Here is a 15,251-nt window from a genome sequence, read left to right on the forward strand (position 1 = left end):
TTTTTTGGGAATAGCTTGGGAATAATAGTTATTATTAACTCTTTTTTAAATGTTTAGTAGAATTCATCTCTGAAGCTGTCTGGTTTAGGACTTTTGTTTTTTGGAGTTTTTTGTATACTGATTCAATTTCATTGCTAGTAATTTGTCTTTTCAAATGTTCACTTTCTTCTTGATTCAGTTTTGGGAGGTTATATGTTTTTAGGCATTCATCCATTTCTTCTAGATTGTCCAATCTGTTGGCATATAATTTTTCAGGATATTCTCTTATAATCCTTTGTATGTCTGTGGTGTGGTTTAGTTTTCCTCTTTCATTTCGGATTTTGTTTATTTGAGTTCCCCCACCCTTTTTTGATGAGTCTGGCTAAAGGTTTATCAAATTTTGTTGATCTTTTTAAAGAACCTTCTCCTGGCTTCATCGATCCATTCCATTGGCTTTTTAGTGTCTATTTCATCTATTTCTGCTTAATCTTTATTATTTTCTTCTACTGGATTTGGATTTTATTTGTTCTTCTTTTTCTAACTCCTTTAGGTGTAAGATTAGGTTGTTTACTTGAGATTTTTCTTGTTCTTAAGGTAGCTCTGTATTGCTATAAACTTCACTCTTAGAACAGCTTTTGCTGCATCCCAGAGATTTTAGACCGTGCATTTTCATTTTCATTCATCTCTGTGTATTTTTTTTTGTATTTTTTTTTAATTTCCTTTTTGATTTCTTGGTTTACCCATTCATTGTTTAGTAGCATGATCTTTAACTTCCATGTATTTGTGGTCTTTAAAGATTTTTTTTCTCTTTGTTGGTTTCTAGTTTCATAGCACTGTGGTTGGAAAAGATTCATTTATGACTTTGATTTTTTTCAATTTGTTGAGACTTGTTTTGTAGCCTAATATGTGATCTATTCTGGAGAATGTTCCATGTGCACTTGAAAAGAAAGTGTATTCTTCTGTTTTAGAAGGGAATGTTCTGAATATATCTGTTAGATCCATCTGGTCCAATATGTCATTCAAAGCCACTGTTTCCTTGTTGATTCTCTGTTTAGATGATCTATCTATTGATGTAAGTGGGATGTTAAAATCCCCTACTATTATTGTATTACCATCAATTACTTTCTCTATGTTTGTTATTAGTTGCTTTATGTATTTCGGTGCTCCCATGTTGGATGCATAAATATTTACAATTGTTATATCTTCTAGTTCAATTTTTCCCTTTATGATTAGTGTCCTTCTTTGTCTCTTGTTACAGTCATTGTTTTAAAGTCTATTTTGTCTGAAATAAATATTGCTTCCTCAGTTTTCTCTTCCCTTCCCTTTGCATGTTAAATGTTTTCCCATCACTTTCACTTTCCATGTGTGTCTTGAAATGAGTATCTTGTAGGAAGCAAATAGATAGGTCTTGCTTTTTTGTCCATTTTGTCTCCCCTTGTCTTTTGATTGGAGCATTTAGTACATTTACATTCAAAGTAATTATTGATAAGTATGTATTTATTACCATCTTGTTCCTTGTTTTATGGTTATTTCTGTAGTTCTTCTCTGTTCCTTTCTTCTCTTACTTTCTTCTCTCAGGGTTTGTTGACTTTCTTTAGTGATATACTGGGTTTTATTTCTCTTTATTTTTGTGCTTGGTCCTTTTTATGGTCCTACACTTCCATGCAAAGGGAGAACTGCATATCCATATGTATATATCACAGTAATTATTACCATCCTTATTACTCTGATGAGAAAATTGATGCTTTACAGAGTCTAAGCTACTTGTCCAAGGTCATACAGAGAGTAAATAGTAGAGCTTGGATTTACATCGGTGCAGTCTGCCTCTAAGACCTGCCCCCTTAACCGTTATACCAAGGTGTTGCCCCTACCAAGCTGTGAGCACTTCAAAGAGAGGGATCATAGCTTGTGATCTTTAAATGCCTGTCGTATAAACATTTGATAAATACACATTGAGTGAATGAAAAAAAATAAATGAAATGAAGAACTATAAAAGGAAGTAACATTTACTGTTTGAAAATAATGAGAAAAAATTAAGACTGATTAACAGCAACTTTATAGATGTCCATCAGTTACAGATAAAATAGATTTGCAGTCATTTCACTTGATGTGAAAGCCAACCATTTCTGAGATGTTTAGAGACATATAACAGATGCAGAGGATTATGGGTATTTGGTAAGAAGCTTCTGGTGATGGTCATTACCTCAGAACACACTTGACAAAGACTTTGGGGAATAAAGAATGAAGGTTTCCTATCCTTCTCCTTTCATTACAGTAGTTCTAGGTGTGGAAACTATTCCATGAGCTTCCTCTGAGAAAGGCAGGCAGTAGCCCCTGAACTTGCCACTAGCCTGAAGCCACTGGCGGCCCCTAGTCAAGTGCAACAGCTCCTAAACTGAAGGGCATCTATGGATGGGCTTCAAGGATCCACAAATTCTTTAGAGGGCTCTTGATGGAATGAGCAATGGGTGTTGTATGTATCTGATAAATCACTAAATTCTACCCCTGAAACTCATTTTTTAAAAATGTCCACAAGTCCTTCAAGTATCAGGTTGATTGCCACATTTTGTGTTAACAAATTTATAAACTCTTCGGGAGGGAAAAAGAGAAAAACATTCAACTGTGTTTGGAAATTTTGTACCAGGAGCTGTCCCCATTTTCAGAGTGAGTGCTACACCTTCTGGAACAAATTTTTAAAGTCCCACCTGTTTTGGAGGAGGGGATGAACAGAAGTAGGCCTTCTTTACATCATACCTGAAAGCCACCCGAGATTTGTGGTTTGTGTCCATGTCAGGAAAGTTCCTGTTGAAGTCTTGAGGAAAGGGTCCAAATAATCAAACTTTGAGCAAAGCTCTGTTTGGAAAGCCCAAACCAGAGGAAAACCAAGAAGAGTTGCAGATGTATAAAAATAGATATAGGTCAGGCAGAAATATGGAGATGAGAGCTTGTGGGCTGCAGAAGCCAGTACATTGTGTTTTGTTCTGTTCTGTTTTTACAGCCACCGCATTTGCCCAGGCAATAAAAATGAAAGAGCAAGAGAGAGACAGAGTAGGTAAGGAAACCAGCTTGAATAAGAGCAGACTCAGACTGTTATAAGCACAGGCTGCCAGCCTTAATATATTTGTGGAAAGAAATCAGCTCATCTGGGAGAGGAGATTCAGAGCAGACATGAGATGGGGAACATACATCCTCCTGCTGGCTTCCAAGAAGGGCAATGCTTCCCAGAACAAAGGGATGCCCCTGGGGACTAGCACAGCATCTATGATTAAGCCTTTGAAGAATACACCCTCCCATTTTAAAGGCCCCAAACTACCAAAAGAATAAAACCTACTTTCTAAACAGGGGTCTGAAGTTAGTCTTGTTGAAAGAGCTCCAGTCAACACTTGGAAGCCCTTTAACTGAAATAGAGAGAACCACTGATCCCAGGATCTTCTTTAGGTATCATTTATTTACAGGAAGCGAGCAGGAAGTATATCACTTCCAGCCTTTAGAGAAGTGTTGATCTCCATACATCTGTGTTTCCTTTAGAATGGATGAGCCAGGGGCACCTGGGTGGCTCAGTGGGTTAAGCCTCTGCTTTCGGCTCAGGTCATGATCTCAGGGTCCTGGGATTGAGCCCCACATTGGGTTCTCCACTCAGCAGGGAGCCTGCTTCACCCTCTCTCTCTCTCTGCCTGACTCTCTGTCTACTTGTGATATCTCTCTCTCTCTCTCTCTCTCTCTGTCAAATAAATAAATAAAACCTTAAAAAAAAAAGAGAGAGAGAGAGAAAGAGAATGGATGAGCCACTCTGGGCTAGACCAATCAATGTGCTAGATGGGAGCAGAAACCAAAGCCACCCTTGGGTCCTTGTCTTAAAAATTCTTCCCAAAGAATGCCATAATTAAAGTTATCAGAGCTCAGTTGAGTCAGTGGATTCAGCTGGTGTGTAAAAGCAGTATCAAGGCTAATGCTACATCTTACGTAATGGGGAGGCAAGAAGATCCATCACAAAAAAAGCTAAGGGACTCAGATAACCACAGGAAACAAGATTTCATCATTTGAAACTTTAAAATATGCCAGAACTCCGTGTTAATGGCACATATAGATCCTGTCTCTCCTCAGTGAGGCTCTCTGGATATTTCAAAAAAAGAGATGGAGAATTTAATTTAACAGAAATTCTCTGGAAGAATGTTCGTTCTCTCTCTCTCTCTCTCTCTCACAAGCACACCTCCCACAATCCAGTCATAAGACAGCTCTACAATCCACAGGAGGCTCCTTATAATTTTTTAGCTAAAAAACAAAAGAGGGTGAGAGAGTTTGCACCCTCAAGGGTCTAGACGGCTGAGTGTGAGGGTTGAAAAGAAGAGAAACATTTTATCAAATGATATTGTGGGATTTCTGAGATACACAATTTATAAGTACTTTAAAAATTATTTTCAGTTGCTTCATTCTTCCTTGAAAGTATCACCTTGTGGAAACTGGATCACATGAGGCCCCTGCTTTAGACTGAGTTTCAGGCATTTCTTCTAAAATAGTCAAACATTTTCAGGTAAAAACAGAAATTCCCTGTACCCCTCCCACTTGGGGTCTCTTCCCGTTATCCTAGCTCTTCCAGCCCTTTCCTGTGATTCGTCTAGAAACGTATGGCTTACTGACTTTGGTAATGCTTTTTTCCACACCCCATTCCAATTTTGCACCCTTGTCATGTCTGTGACACCAGCTCCAGATGAGATACCTCTGCCCTTAGGAGGACAGTAGAAAAGACTAAAAAAGACACAGTTCCCAGTGAATATTACCATGATTATCTTGCCTTGTGAAAAGGGTGAGCATTAGTAGGATAATTAAAAATGTCTTCGATACAGGATGCTGTATAGGTAAGAAATCTTACTCAAGAGAGGATCACGTTGATATTATTAAACTCTGATATGCTAAAAACAAACAAACAAACAAACATAATCAACCAATAAGAAGGATGCTCCTACTTTTAACGAGTTAGAACATACTAGAAGTTATCCTCAAAAGAGTGGATGAGAATACCTCCAAGTCTCAAGTTAAGGTTGCATCCTGGTCCCTTTCTTAGCCTCAGCCCAAGGAAGAAACTCTGTTGAGTATTACATTACAAGGCCCTTGAGGATAGGGACAACATGTATTGATTTTGAATCTCTATGCCTATCACAATGTGGAGCCCATAGGAGCTATTGAATACATGTTAGTTGAAGGAATAAATATAACTAAATGCCTTAACCATTGGAGAAATTGCTCAAAGTTTTTATTTATTTATTTTTTTTTAATCTCATCAGTCCACATGTGAAATCTGTGGTCAGGGTTTAAAAACTAACTCTGCATCCTGGGGTAAAACACCATTTTGTTTGGATTTCTGGGCTTTAAGTTCAAAGCCTGATTTGTAGAAGGCCTGGGTTCCTATGATGAAATAAAAGGTTTTTCCTTTATCATATTTTGGGTCTCAAATTTTCAGAAATGCATTTTTATGGTTTCTCTTTGTTTTTGTTTAAAAATGAATCTGTTGTGTGTGTTGAGGTAGGGTAGAGGTGCTCAAGAAGAAAGAAGAACAGCAAACAAACCCAAAAAAAGCCACTTTGATGAAGCCTAGTTAGTGAGCCCAGTGAAGCGTGTTTCATCCTGATGCCAAATGACGCTCACGAAAATTGCAGCAATTTTTGATGCACTTGCCAATGTTTGTGTTATTTTTACTTTAAAGATGTAGCAGATTGCTCCAAAATAAATAATTTAAGCTAACGTTTCAAAAGAGTCCAAGCGCTTGCGTCTTTCACTTCTGGCTTCTCTTCTGGGTCTAAGCTGTGCCCAACAGAAGCAATCCTCATTTCTATGTAACACTCCATTTGGAGGGCTGTTTTCTTGCTTTGTTTTTCAAAGTTGAATCTATTTTTCACCATTCTGTTCCAAATGTCGTAGATTCTATCATTGTTCTGCGCTGAAGCAATAACTCCTCTTATCCAGGAAAACAAGGGAATAAACACAGCATCTAGATTCATGACTTTATGGGAAGAGGTTTCAAAGGGGTGCTCTGGGGTGAAGATCTCCTCCCAGCCCCAGGGGAAGCTACAATTTCCGTATAGATTCACATTTAGATATCAAGCCATGAACAATGGGTCAAATTGTGTGCGCTACGTCTTCAGTATAACTTAAAATAGGATGGGAAATTATCTTCACACAAAATGACCCCATCCTCAACCAATTTTTAGACTTCTCATTTGTCTTTGTGGTACAATCTAAGAGAGAAGAAACCTCTATGATTTAGAAAAAAAATCAAAAGTGAATCTTCATGTTGTTCTGTATTTCCTAACTGTGCACGAGTGGCTTTTATAAACAGAAAAGAGAAAATGGCTTTTATAAAAAGATGAAGAATGAAAAGACCAGAACAATGAACTGATGGCCTTGTGTTCTCCTTAATGTAGGCCGCCATTGTGAGGTCCACCAGATGATTGGGAACTACATGTGGGACCCGACCACCAACAAGTCATTTGACATTGGTGTCAACAGAGACAGCCTGATGCCTCTGTGGTGGAATGGATCAGAACCTCTGTGGGTCACTCTGACCAAGGCCAAAAAGAAGGTCTACATGTACTACTGGCCAGGTGAGTGTGTGTTGACACCCAGGTCCTTCCAGCCTTCCAAATCTCAAACACCATGGAGTCTTTTAAGACAAATGATGTAGTTGTCATGTTCAAAGACCAAGCCAGAGTTTGAAAAGTGGGATCCTTACAAGAAATATGTCTTATGGGCATGTTTTCTAAACTTTTGTTTTGAGCTAACATCTGACCAGACACAAATCTATTTCCTGATTTCCTTGCTTTAGCAACATTGTTGTAGTAGATCACACTTCTTCATGTGCAAAATTTTTGGATAGTCAAAAGAGGTAAATTATGTGTTGCTTCTCTGCTTTACAAAAGAATTTGGCATACTGTTTCTATACATTTTGAGCTCCCCTACAATGTTGAAAAGACAATTCAAAGCACTTACAACTTTTTGGTGCTGCATTAAATGAAGTCTCCTTGTATTAATATTCCTCCTGTCCATCATAGATCAATGAGAAGCTAAATTACTTTACTTACTGCAATGAGGTAAGTCATCATGCAAACTACCCTGGCTGCTGTGAGAAGTCTTCAGAATAGTCTCATCTTGGCAGTTAAAATCTTGCACTAAGGATGAGAGGTTTCAGTGCTAACAAAATAATCCATTTACAGTTATCTTCCCATTGGTGAGATTCATTCTTTAGGTAAGTGGGTAATTTGACTTCCCGATGTACATGGCTATAGATGCTTTTTTTTTCCAAATTCTTAATGGTGTAATACTGCCGATGGCCATGATGAAAGAAGACATCAGAGAAGGCCTGGAAGAAATGAAGAGATTAACGGGGAAAGGCAGCTGGGGAAGCTCACTGGCCTGGGTTGGAGGACAGCAGCAGCCTGATAGAATTGTGGGAGCACGGTGGGTTGTGGGGGACAGTGGTAGGTGGGTTCTGGAAGAACAGAGAGAAGGATGAGTAAGCTGAGGCTGAATCACAGATGGCCCACACTGAGGGCGTGGGCCTTCAGCAGGAGTTTGGAGGATGCTGGGTGGAGGCGGTCATGTGGAGAGCTGCTCAGGACACTCCAGGCCATGCCAGCTCTTGGAGTAGCATGAAGCACAGACAGATGGAGACCCTAGAAAACAGACCCACAGCCGTGCTGGGGTAAGTGCCCGGAAAACTGCCACAGAGCAGAGACTAGCATCCATAGGTGAGCCCACGAAGGTCGGAGCAGGCTGCATAAATTAGAAACTGGGCAGAAGAACAATTAGACCAAGGCTGGCTCTGCTGGCAGGTAGACTTTCAGAGAAAGGACTGGAGTTTCTTCAGAAGACACCTGGGGTTCTGCCCGTAGCGCTACCTCAGCTGACATGAGCAGCTTTCAAGCAAGAGAAGGTTTTAAGGGGACTTCATTACCTTAAATGGAGACTCAACTTTTCTTTCTTTTTTTTTTTTTTAAGAAAAGAAGTCCGTGTACTGGCCAAGCTAACCAGACTTGCTAGAGGAGCGAGGCTTATGGATCAGCCCACTGTGATGAGGTCTCAAGCCAAAAAATACACTTTGAGTTCATTCTCAGAAATCATTATTTTTTTTTAAAGATTTTATTTATTTATTTATTTGACAGACAGAGATCACAAGTAGGCAGAGAGACAGGCAGAGAGGAGGAAGCAGGCTCCCTACTGAGCAGAGAACCCGATTTGGGGCTGGATCCCAGGACCCTGGGATCACGACCTGAGCCGAAGGCAGAGGCTTTAACCCACTGAGCCACCCAGGTGTCCCAAAAATCATTATTAACAAGTACAAGGGCCCATGTGCATGGGCCTAAGAGAAGGAACAGATTGGACACTCTGACTTAGGGACCACCTTAGACAAATCTAAGGACCATCAAGACACAAGTTGGTCCAGTGCTGTATGGGTCAGCTTCCATGGTAGCTGGTTAATTTGATTTCCTATGTCTTGGAACTTGAACTTTTTGTGCTCTGAAGAGCACATCCCTCATCATCTCTCCCCAGCTCCCTATGGGCTGCTTCCTCTACCCATGATCTCCTGCCAGTGGCCTTTCATAGCAGTAGAAGGAAGATGGCTGCTATATTTCAGAGCTCTCTGTACAGCATTATAGAGCGCTATTCTCTATCTCATCCTGGAGGCTCTGGCTCCTTCAGGATAATGAACAACTTGAAGTTTTATATCTCTGAATATCTAAAAAAAAAAAAAACAAAAAACAAAACAAAAAAAAACAACAACAAAAAAACCCAAAACCCTCAATGCTAATCTGCATGTAAAATATCACGTTTTCCTCCAAAACAGCTCCTTAAGGGCAAGAAAGGTCCAATCGCTTCTTTTGAGTCACAGTTTGACAGCTAATGTGATGTGACAAATACACCTTATGATCAGTTTATAGTGTTCGTTATTGGGAGGAAAGAAGCTAAAAAGAAAGTCTCCTCAGATTTCCTCAGCGACCGAAATGAAGATTAGCTACAGATCTGGCCACGTTGAAATCTTGATCGAAATCAGATGAGCAATCTCTTGTTTCTCAGACATGGTCTGGTCCTTCTCGGCTGGACATCCCAACAAAGGCTCTCCAAGAGCCAAGTATCTCTGAAGGCCCCACCCCCTGACCTAGCCAGGAGTCCTCTGGCACTGTCCCTTCTTACCAGTGACAACTGAGGGATCACCGGTCACTGCTCTCCTTTCTGCCTCCACCCAGGTCCCCTCCGGCCCCTCCGCACAGCCAACAGCCCAGTGAGCGTTCATTTGTCTCTACAAGATTAAGTGAAGTGCAGTGGCCTTTCTTCTCAACATGACTTGATTTTATTTTTCTTCCCAAAGCCTCCTTTTCCTTCTCCACTTCCCACAGGACATTGCACAGGCCTCTGGACGAGGCCTGGACAATCTTCATTGCTCCAGTGAGCTGTGTTATGACACTTCGAGTCTCGCCGTGAAGTCAATATTTAGAAGTGCAATTTAGAAATGGCAGGAGTTCAAGTTTTCCTGTCAGGTAGATAAAGCAGCCGACGGCAAAATTCATCAGTGGTGAGGAGTCCAAAATAGCCCACCTCAAGTCTTGAGAAATTTAATATTCTAAACAGACTCTTTATTACCCCGACCCAACGGTGCTATTGATCTGTGCAGGGAGAAGTGTACCATGGGAGGTGATCCCCGGCCCTAAATCAAATATTTCTTCGGGAAGCCCAAAGAAATCATCCAGGAACAGTACAACAGGGGCCTAGCAGTGTTCTGCAGAGGATAAGAGCTGTGTGTGTGTCGTTCGGTAACTTTGTCCCCTATTCCGTCCCTTTGGTTTGAGATCAAAGAAATTTTATTGAGGCGGAAAAGGAGGAGGCTCCGACAGCCGCTTCGTAGTGAGAGCGCCCCCAAACAGAGAAGGACGGAGGAGGAGGAAAAAGGAGAGGGGGCTGGGACGGTCAGTCAGACGCCATGTGGAAACACAGTTTGAGTCGTGTGGGTTTAAAGTTCATTCTTATGGCTCTCGCGAAATACCGAAAAGGAACAAAGATTAGCAACTTCTTAGGAGTCTCCGATTAAAACTCCTGGGAGTGTTTGAAGACTCTGAGTTCTCGGTCTTTTATCATGGGGTTTGCGGTGTGAACTCCCTATAGCCAAGCACTCCGGGGGGGACTGGGGAGCAGCCATTCCTATGGCTCTGGACAGGGCTGGGGGTAGGTCTAGGCTCTTCTACAGACCTCTTCCTGTCCAAGCAGGTGTTCAGATACACGGGGCACCTTCTGTGTGGGGAAGGACACATTTCCACCTAACTTCTCTTCTCTACTTTCCAGAGGCGAGCTGGGTGGGGACTTTAGGGGTGAGTAACTGAGCTCATACCAAGTTTAGGTTGTTACAAGCAGGGTGATTTCATCTTTGTGAGTAAGGGGACGTGGATTAGCTATTGACTGAGAATTAGGAATTGTTCACAGCCTCTTCCTGTGTCCTGTGGTGGTGGGTTCCCGACAGCCTTCAGCTGGGCTGACCTTAGTATACACTAAGGCACAGGGAAGATTAGGGATCCAGCACCGGTTATACGAATGTGTGACTTAACGTTATGAATGCCTCAGTTCTTTGACTCTATGACAGGACTCCAAATATCTGAATAAAAACTGAAATTTTCTTTTCAGACAAATATTTGACATCGTGAATGCAAGGGATCCAGAGTTTCACTAAAATTTCCAATAATATTGCCAGTTTAACATTAGACTTTAAGATGTATGTGATTTTAGAACCTAAAGAGGCCCTAGTATGTAGTTTGCTGATTCCTACACTTGTAAATCAGGACCTCTTTAGGAGGCTTCTCAAAACTACGAGTCCCCTTTGAAGAAAAACACACCCATGCATACAACACTAATGATTTTGTGCTCATGTAATATAAAAAACTACAATGATGAGGACTGGCAAATGGTCTTTGACATAGCAACACACATATATCTAATCTATATCTAATTAATTTGATTTTTTAATGTGATAGGAGCATGTGTTAAAAGTCACCGAAGTATCAAGCGAAATTCAAGCTCCTGTAATTCATCTTGTCTGACTAGAATGGGCCTGGGTCAAAATTCCCTAAGACTTTTTGGGGTTGGGTTGAATTCACCTTGAGTCATTTCCTTTGTTGGTCAGGAGCCTTGGTCAGGTCTGCATCCCTGATGTTTCTGTCTGTGTCAGCCAGAAAAAGAACAGGAATTCTCATTTCCAGTTGGAGGTTGTCTCAAGGAAGTGATCTTCCAAAGCATTCTGCAGGACTTCTAGGTGTCAAGGATCTCTGCCCTAGAGAAACTAAGGAGGTGTTGCCTCTCTGGACCGCTGCCGGCAGGAACAACTCCTCCAGTGCTGGAAAGTTTTCTTAGCTGTCTAGCCACATGCTATCTCCTTGATCAGGCTGGCATCTTGGCCAAAAGAGCTCACTGTCTCTCAGCAGCACCCATGTTGGCAATTAGAAAGCCTTAAAGAGAAATCCAGAGATGAACTTCTGGTCTTCACAAGTCATGGCAAATCCGTTTCTTCCTAAAACATCTTAGAAGGGTGTGTGACTCCAGGCCCTGAAATCAGCTCTTAGGAGACAACTATGAGCAAAACCAGATCAGGCTCTCCTCACTCCAGCCCCCTCCCTCCAGGAACTCACCATCCCATGAAGGAGGCTGATGATAATCTTACACTTGCTCAAATAAATGTAGAAATCCGCTTGTTAAAACTATAATAATGAAAAGTAGATTGCATTATGACGTTATCTAATGAGGGATCTGGTTTCATCAGAGAGACTGACTAACACCTTGGGTGATGCAGGGAGTTGGTGGGAGGGAGCACCAGGGCTGAGGGAACAGCGGTCTCCAGGTCTGGCGGGGATGCGAGAAGCAGCAGGCTCAGGAAACTGAGAGGGGAGGATGTCTCATCCTCATATGGATGAGACAGAGGGAAGCCGAGGCCAGGCCAGGTGCTGTGGGCCAAAACAGGAGAATTAGTTCCTATCCTGAGAGGGAGGAGAAGTCACTGGAAGGCTTTAAGGAGGAAGGAGGCAGTGTCCTACTTGCATTTTGACAAGACCAGTCTGGCTACTATGTGGAGAATGTATATGGACCCCCAAGGGGATGGCATAGTTGGGAGCTGGTATGGACCTGGGAAGGAGGTGACACTAGCTTAGAAATAGTGAGAAATGGAATGATTGGGGACATATTTAGGAATTAAAATCGCCAGGACCTGGTGATGAACTGGATTTGGGATTGAGCAATGGCAGGCGTGACATCGGGTCTCTGGCTGACAGAACTGTGTGGGTGGTGGGTCTTCACTTAAATGGGGGAAGCTGGAAGAGGAATGATTTGGGGGCACAGGAACGTCAGCTCTGTGTTGACTTGGGGACATGTGGACCGGGTAGGCCTGGAGCTCGGGGAAGAGAGCTGGAAGTACTGAGGTGTGGTTCATGGCGGTGGCTTCGGGGGTCCTTGGTGCCATGTGGGTGCAGAAGCTCACCTAGGGAAGGAACAGACCTGAGAAGAAGAGAGGGCCCCAGACACATTGAGGAAATGAATGATGAGATGGAGGGGAGCCTGTGGAGGAAACAAAGAAGCAGTAGCTTGAGAAGCAGGATTAGAAGCAGAAGAGTTGTGGACTGTGTAACAAACAGCAATATCCCTTGATAAAGGAGCCTAATAAGGGGCTTGGTCTCATCCGAGAGCAGGGAAAGGTGTCCCTGAGGGAGTGACTCCAGTGGATATCTCTTGTCACAGAAACCAAAGGAGTAAAATGGTTTCAAGACGAGAGAGGCCACCATCAGCCCTCCCTGTTGAGAGAGATACAGAGGCCGTGAAAGGGGTCTGGGTTTATCATCAGAGATGTCACGGGCAAGCTCTGAACTTTGTGGAAGTTTCATCTCTTTAGCATTTTCTAAATTAGACTAATAAAAATTCTTATTAATAAGGCAGGATACCCTTTAATTTCTGTCTATTGCACGAGAGTCTTGATTTTAATAGCAACACTGATTATTATACTTCATCTAGAATTTTTTTTTAAGATTTTATTTATTTGACACACACAGAGAGAAATCACAAGTAGGCAGAGAGAGAGGGGGAAGCAGGCTACCTGCTGAGCAGAGAGCCCAATGCGGGACTCGATCCTAGGACCCTGAGATCATGACCTGAACCGAAGGCAGAGGTTCAACCCACGGAGCCACCCAGGCGACCCTAGAATTGGTTTTGAAAAAAACAAAATATACAAACAGTAAAATTTGGCATGATTTCTCCCACAAAGATAACTGTTTAATTTTCAGTTAAACAGGGAAATATGGTGAAAAAAAAAAAAAACCAACACCTTTTTTTCTGGTCAGTGACTGTTTTGAATGCCATTAAGAGTTGGTACATGCTAATGAGCAACGAGGCATATTTCCTCGGGTCGGGAGGCAGACGAGAGGTCGGCAGCTGCGGTCCACCCTGGCCCATGCTGGGATTCTGCAAGACACACAGTATTGCATGAGCAAGTGGGCCGGATCTCTAGGAGCATTCGAGGCAGAGGAAAGGATCGAGGTTTGTGGTTCAAAGACAAAGCGAGCGTGTCATCTTTGCCGAGCTGCAGAGGAAAACAAGGGGGCATCTGATGGACTATGACGGGCGTGAAAAGGTAGAAAACTTGAAATGGCCAGATCTTTATATGCTATGTAAAGGGATTTGAGTTCAGGGGGCAGGGTATATTAGTAAGTTGTGGAAACAGAAAAGTCTCAAAGTCTCAGTGGCTTCACCCTATAGAAATTTTTTTGGGGGGTCCACAGAAAGCCCAAAACCGGTGTTCCCGACCAGCAGTCAACTCTCCAAATAATAATGCAGACCCTGTTTGGGACTGAAATGTGTTCCCCGCCCCCTCCCCCCCCAAATTTTGTGTCTTGGAGCCCTAATCCCCATGTGATGGTATTTGGGGCAGGGCCTGTGGGAGGCAAATTAGATTTACATGAGGTCCAGAGGCCAGGGCTTCCATGCTGGGCTCAGTGCCCTTACAGGAAGAGGAAGATGCCAGAACTCTCTCAGCTACACAGTGAGAAGGTGACCCTTTGCAAGCCAGGAAGAGGTGCCTCACCAGACCCCAGATCTGGCAGCACCTTGATCTTGAACTTTCCAGCTCCGAGAACGGTGAGAATAAACGTTTGCTGGTTAAAAACCATCCAGTGGACGGTGTTTTATTAGGGCAGCCTGAACACACCAAAGCAGAAGGGAAGGAGGGAAAGATGGAAAAGAAAGAAGAAGGGAAGAGTGAGAGTCAGGCATTACCCCAACATGTGTTAGACTGAGTGAGGAGGCGGACGTGCCAGAAACGAGCAAAGCAGAACGAGGCAACTGGGTTTTCCGGGCTTCTGTTCCTGCCTTCATTAGGACTCGGAAGGGCTGGGCGTTCCTCCTGCTCCTTCTAGGTGCTCAGGGCTCACGGCCACACTCCACCGGTCTGGCTTCCCGAGCCACGTGCCAGCCCAGAGCTCCCTGAGCCCTGCCTCACCCTGTGTAGCACCTGCTTCTCTTCCCCCAGTGCCCCCCTGCCAGCTGGTCCCATCGAGAGGTTTCAACTCGGGCTAGTGATCGGGTATCTGCAGGCAGGTCGTCTTTTATTCTAACAGCTCCGAGGGCCTTGCTCATTTAAAGGAACAACTGACCAATACAGGAATGATAGCCTTCAGGGTAGAACCCAAGGAGGAAGAAAGATTTATTCTCTAGGATCAGGTTAGTGGCTTCTCTCTGGGCTGACTGGGGCATTCTGCCAGCTCTGGAGCTCGTTTGGGGTCAAGGTTAATTCCCACCGATAGCTCCATCTGGCCCGGAGCTGAGGCTGGTATGGGAGGCTCAGAAGTCCTGAGGGTCTCACCACCTCCCTTTGCTTTCTGCATTAGTCCCCGCACTGAACTCTGACCTCAGGCTGTCTGGGAAGACTTGGTTGCCCCAGTGAGGACCTTTTCTCCTGCAGGGATCTCACCAGAGGAGCTCCGTGGAAAATGCTGCACTTCCCGCCACCACCTTCCCATTCCGGGCAGTGTCTGGGTCCCGGGCTCTTTCCTGGGGTTAGCAGATTACAAATCAGAATTCCTTACCCAGCAGGATGGCCTCCACCAATCCTCTCTACTCCCCACTGGGTCCTCCTCTCTTGTCTGTTTAGAGGCATTTTTTTTTTAAGATTTTATTTATTTATTTGACAGAGATCACAAGTAGGCAGAGAGGCAGGCAGAGAGAGAGGGGGAAGCAGGCTCCCTGCTGAGCAGGGAGCC

The 15,251-nt window shown here is 43.3% G+C and overlaps 1 protein-coding gene across 2 annotated transcripts in view; it reads left to right on the top strand.

Annotated features, from left to right (window-relative positions):
* ENPP6 (ectonucleotide pyrophosphatase/phosphodiesterase 6) overlaps positions 1–15,251 on the top strand; it is a 108,344-nt gene that overhangs the window by 45,447 nt on the left and 47,646 nt on the right. For both annotated transcript variants that reach the window (XM_059155918.1, XM_059155917.1), the window contains exon 2: positions 6,399–6,578. In XM_059155918.1, the coding sequence (XP_059011901.1) occupies positions 6,399–6,578 (180 nt within the window). The remainder of the gene's footprint in view (positions 1–6,398; positions 6,579–15,251) is intronic.

Source organism: Mustela lutreola, chromosome 18 (genome assembly GCF_030435805.1).
Source record: "Mustela lutreola isolate mMusLut2 chromosome 18, mMusLut2.pri, whole genome shotgun sequence".
NCBI classification, from domain to species: Eukaryota; Metazoa; Chordata; class Mammalia; order Carnivora; family Mustelidae; genus Mustela; species Mustela lutreola.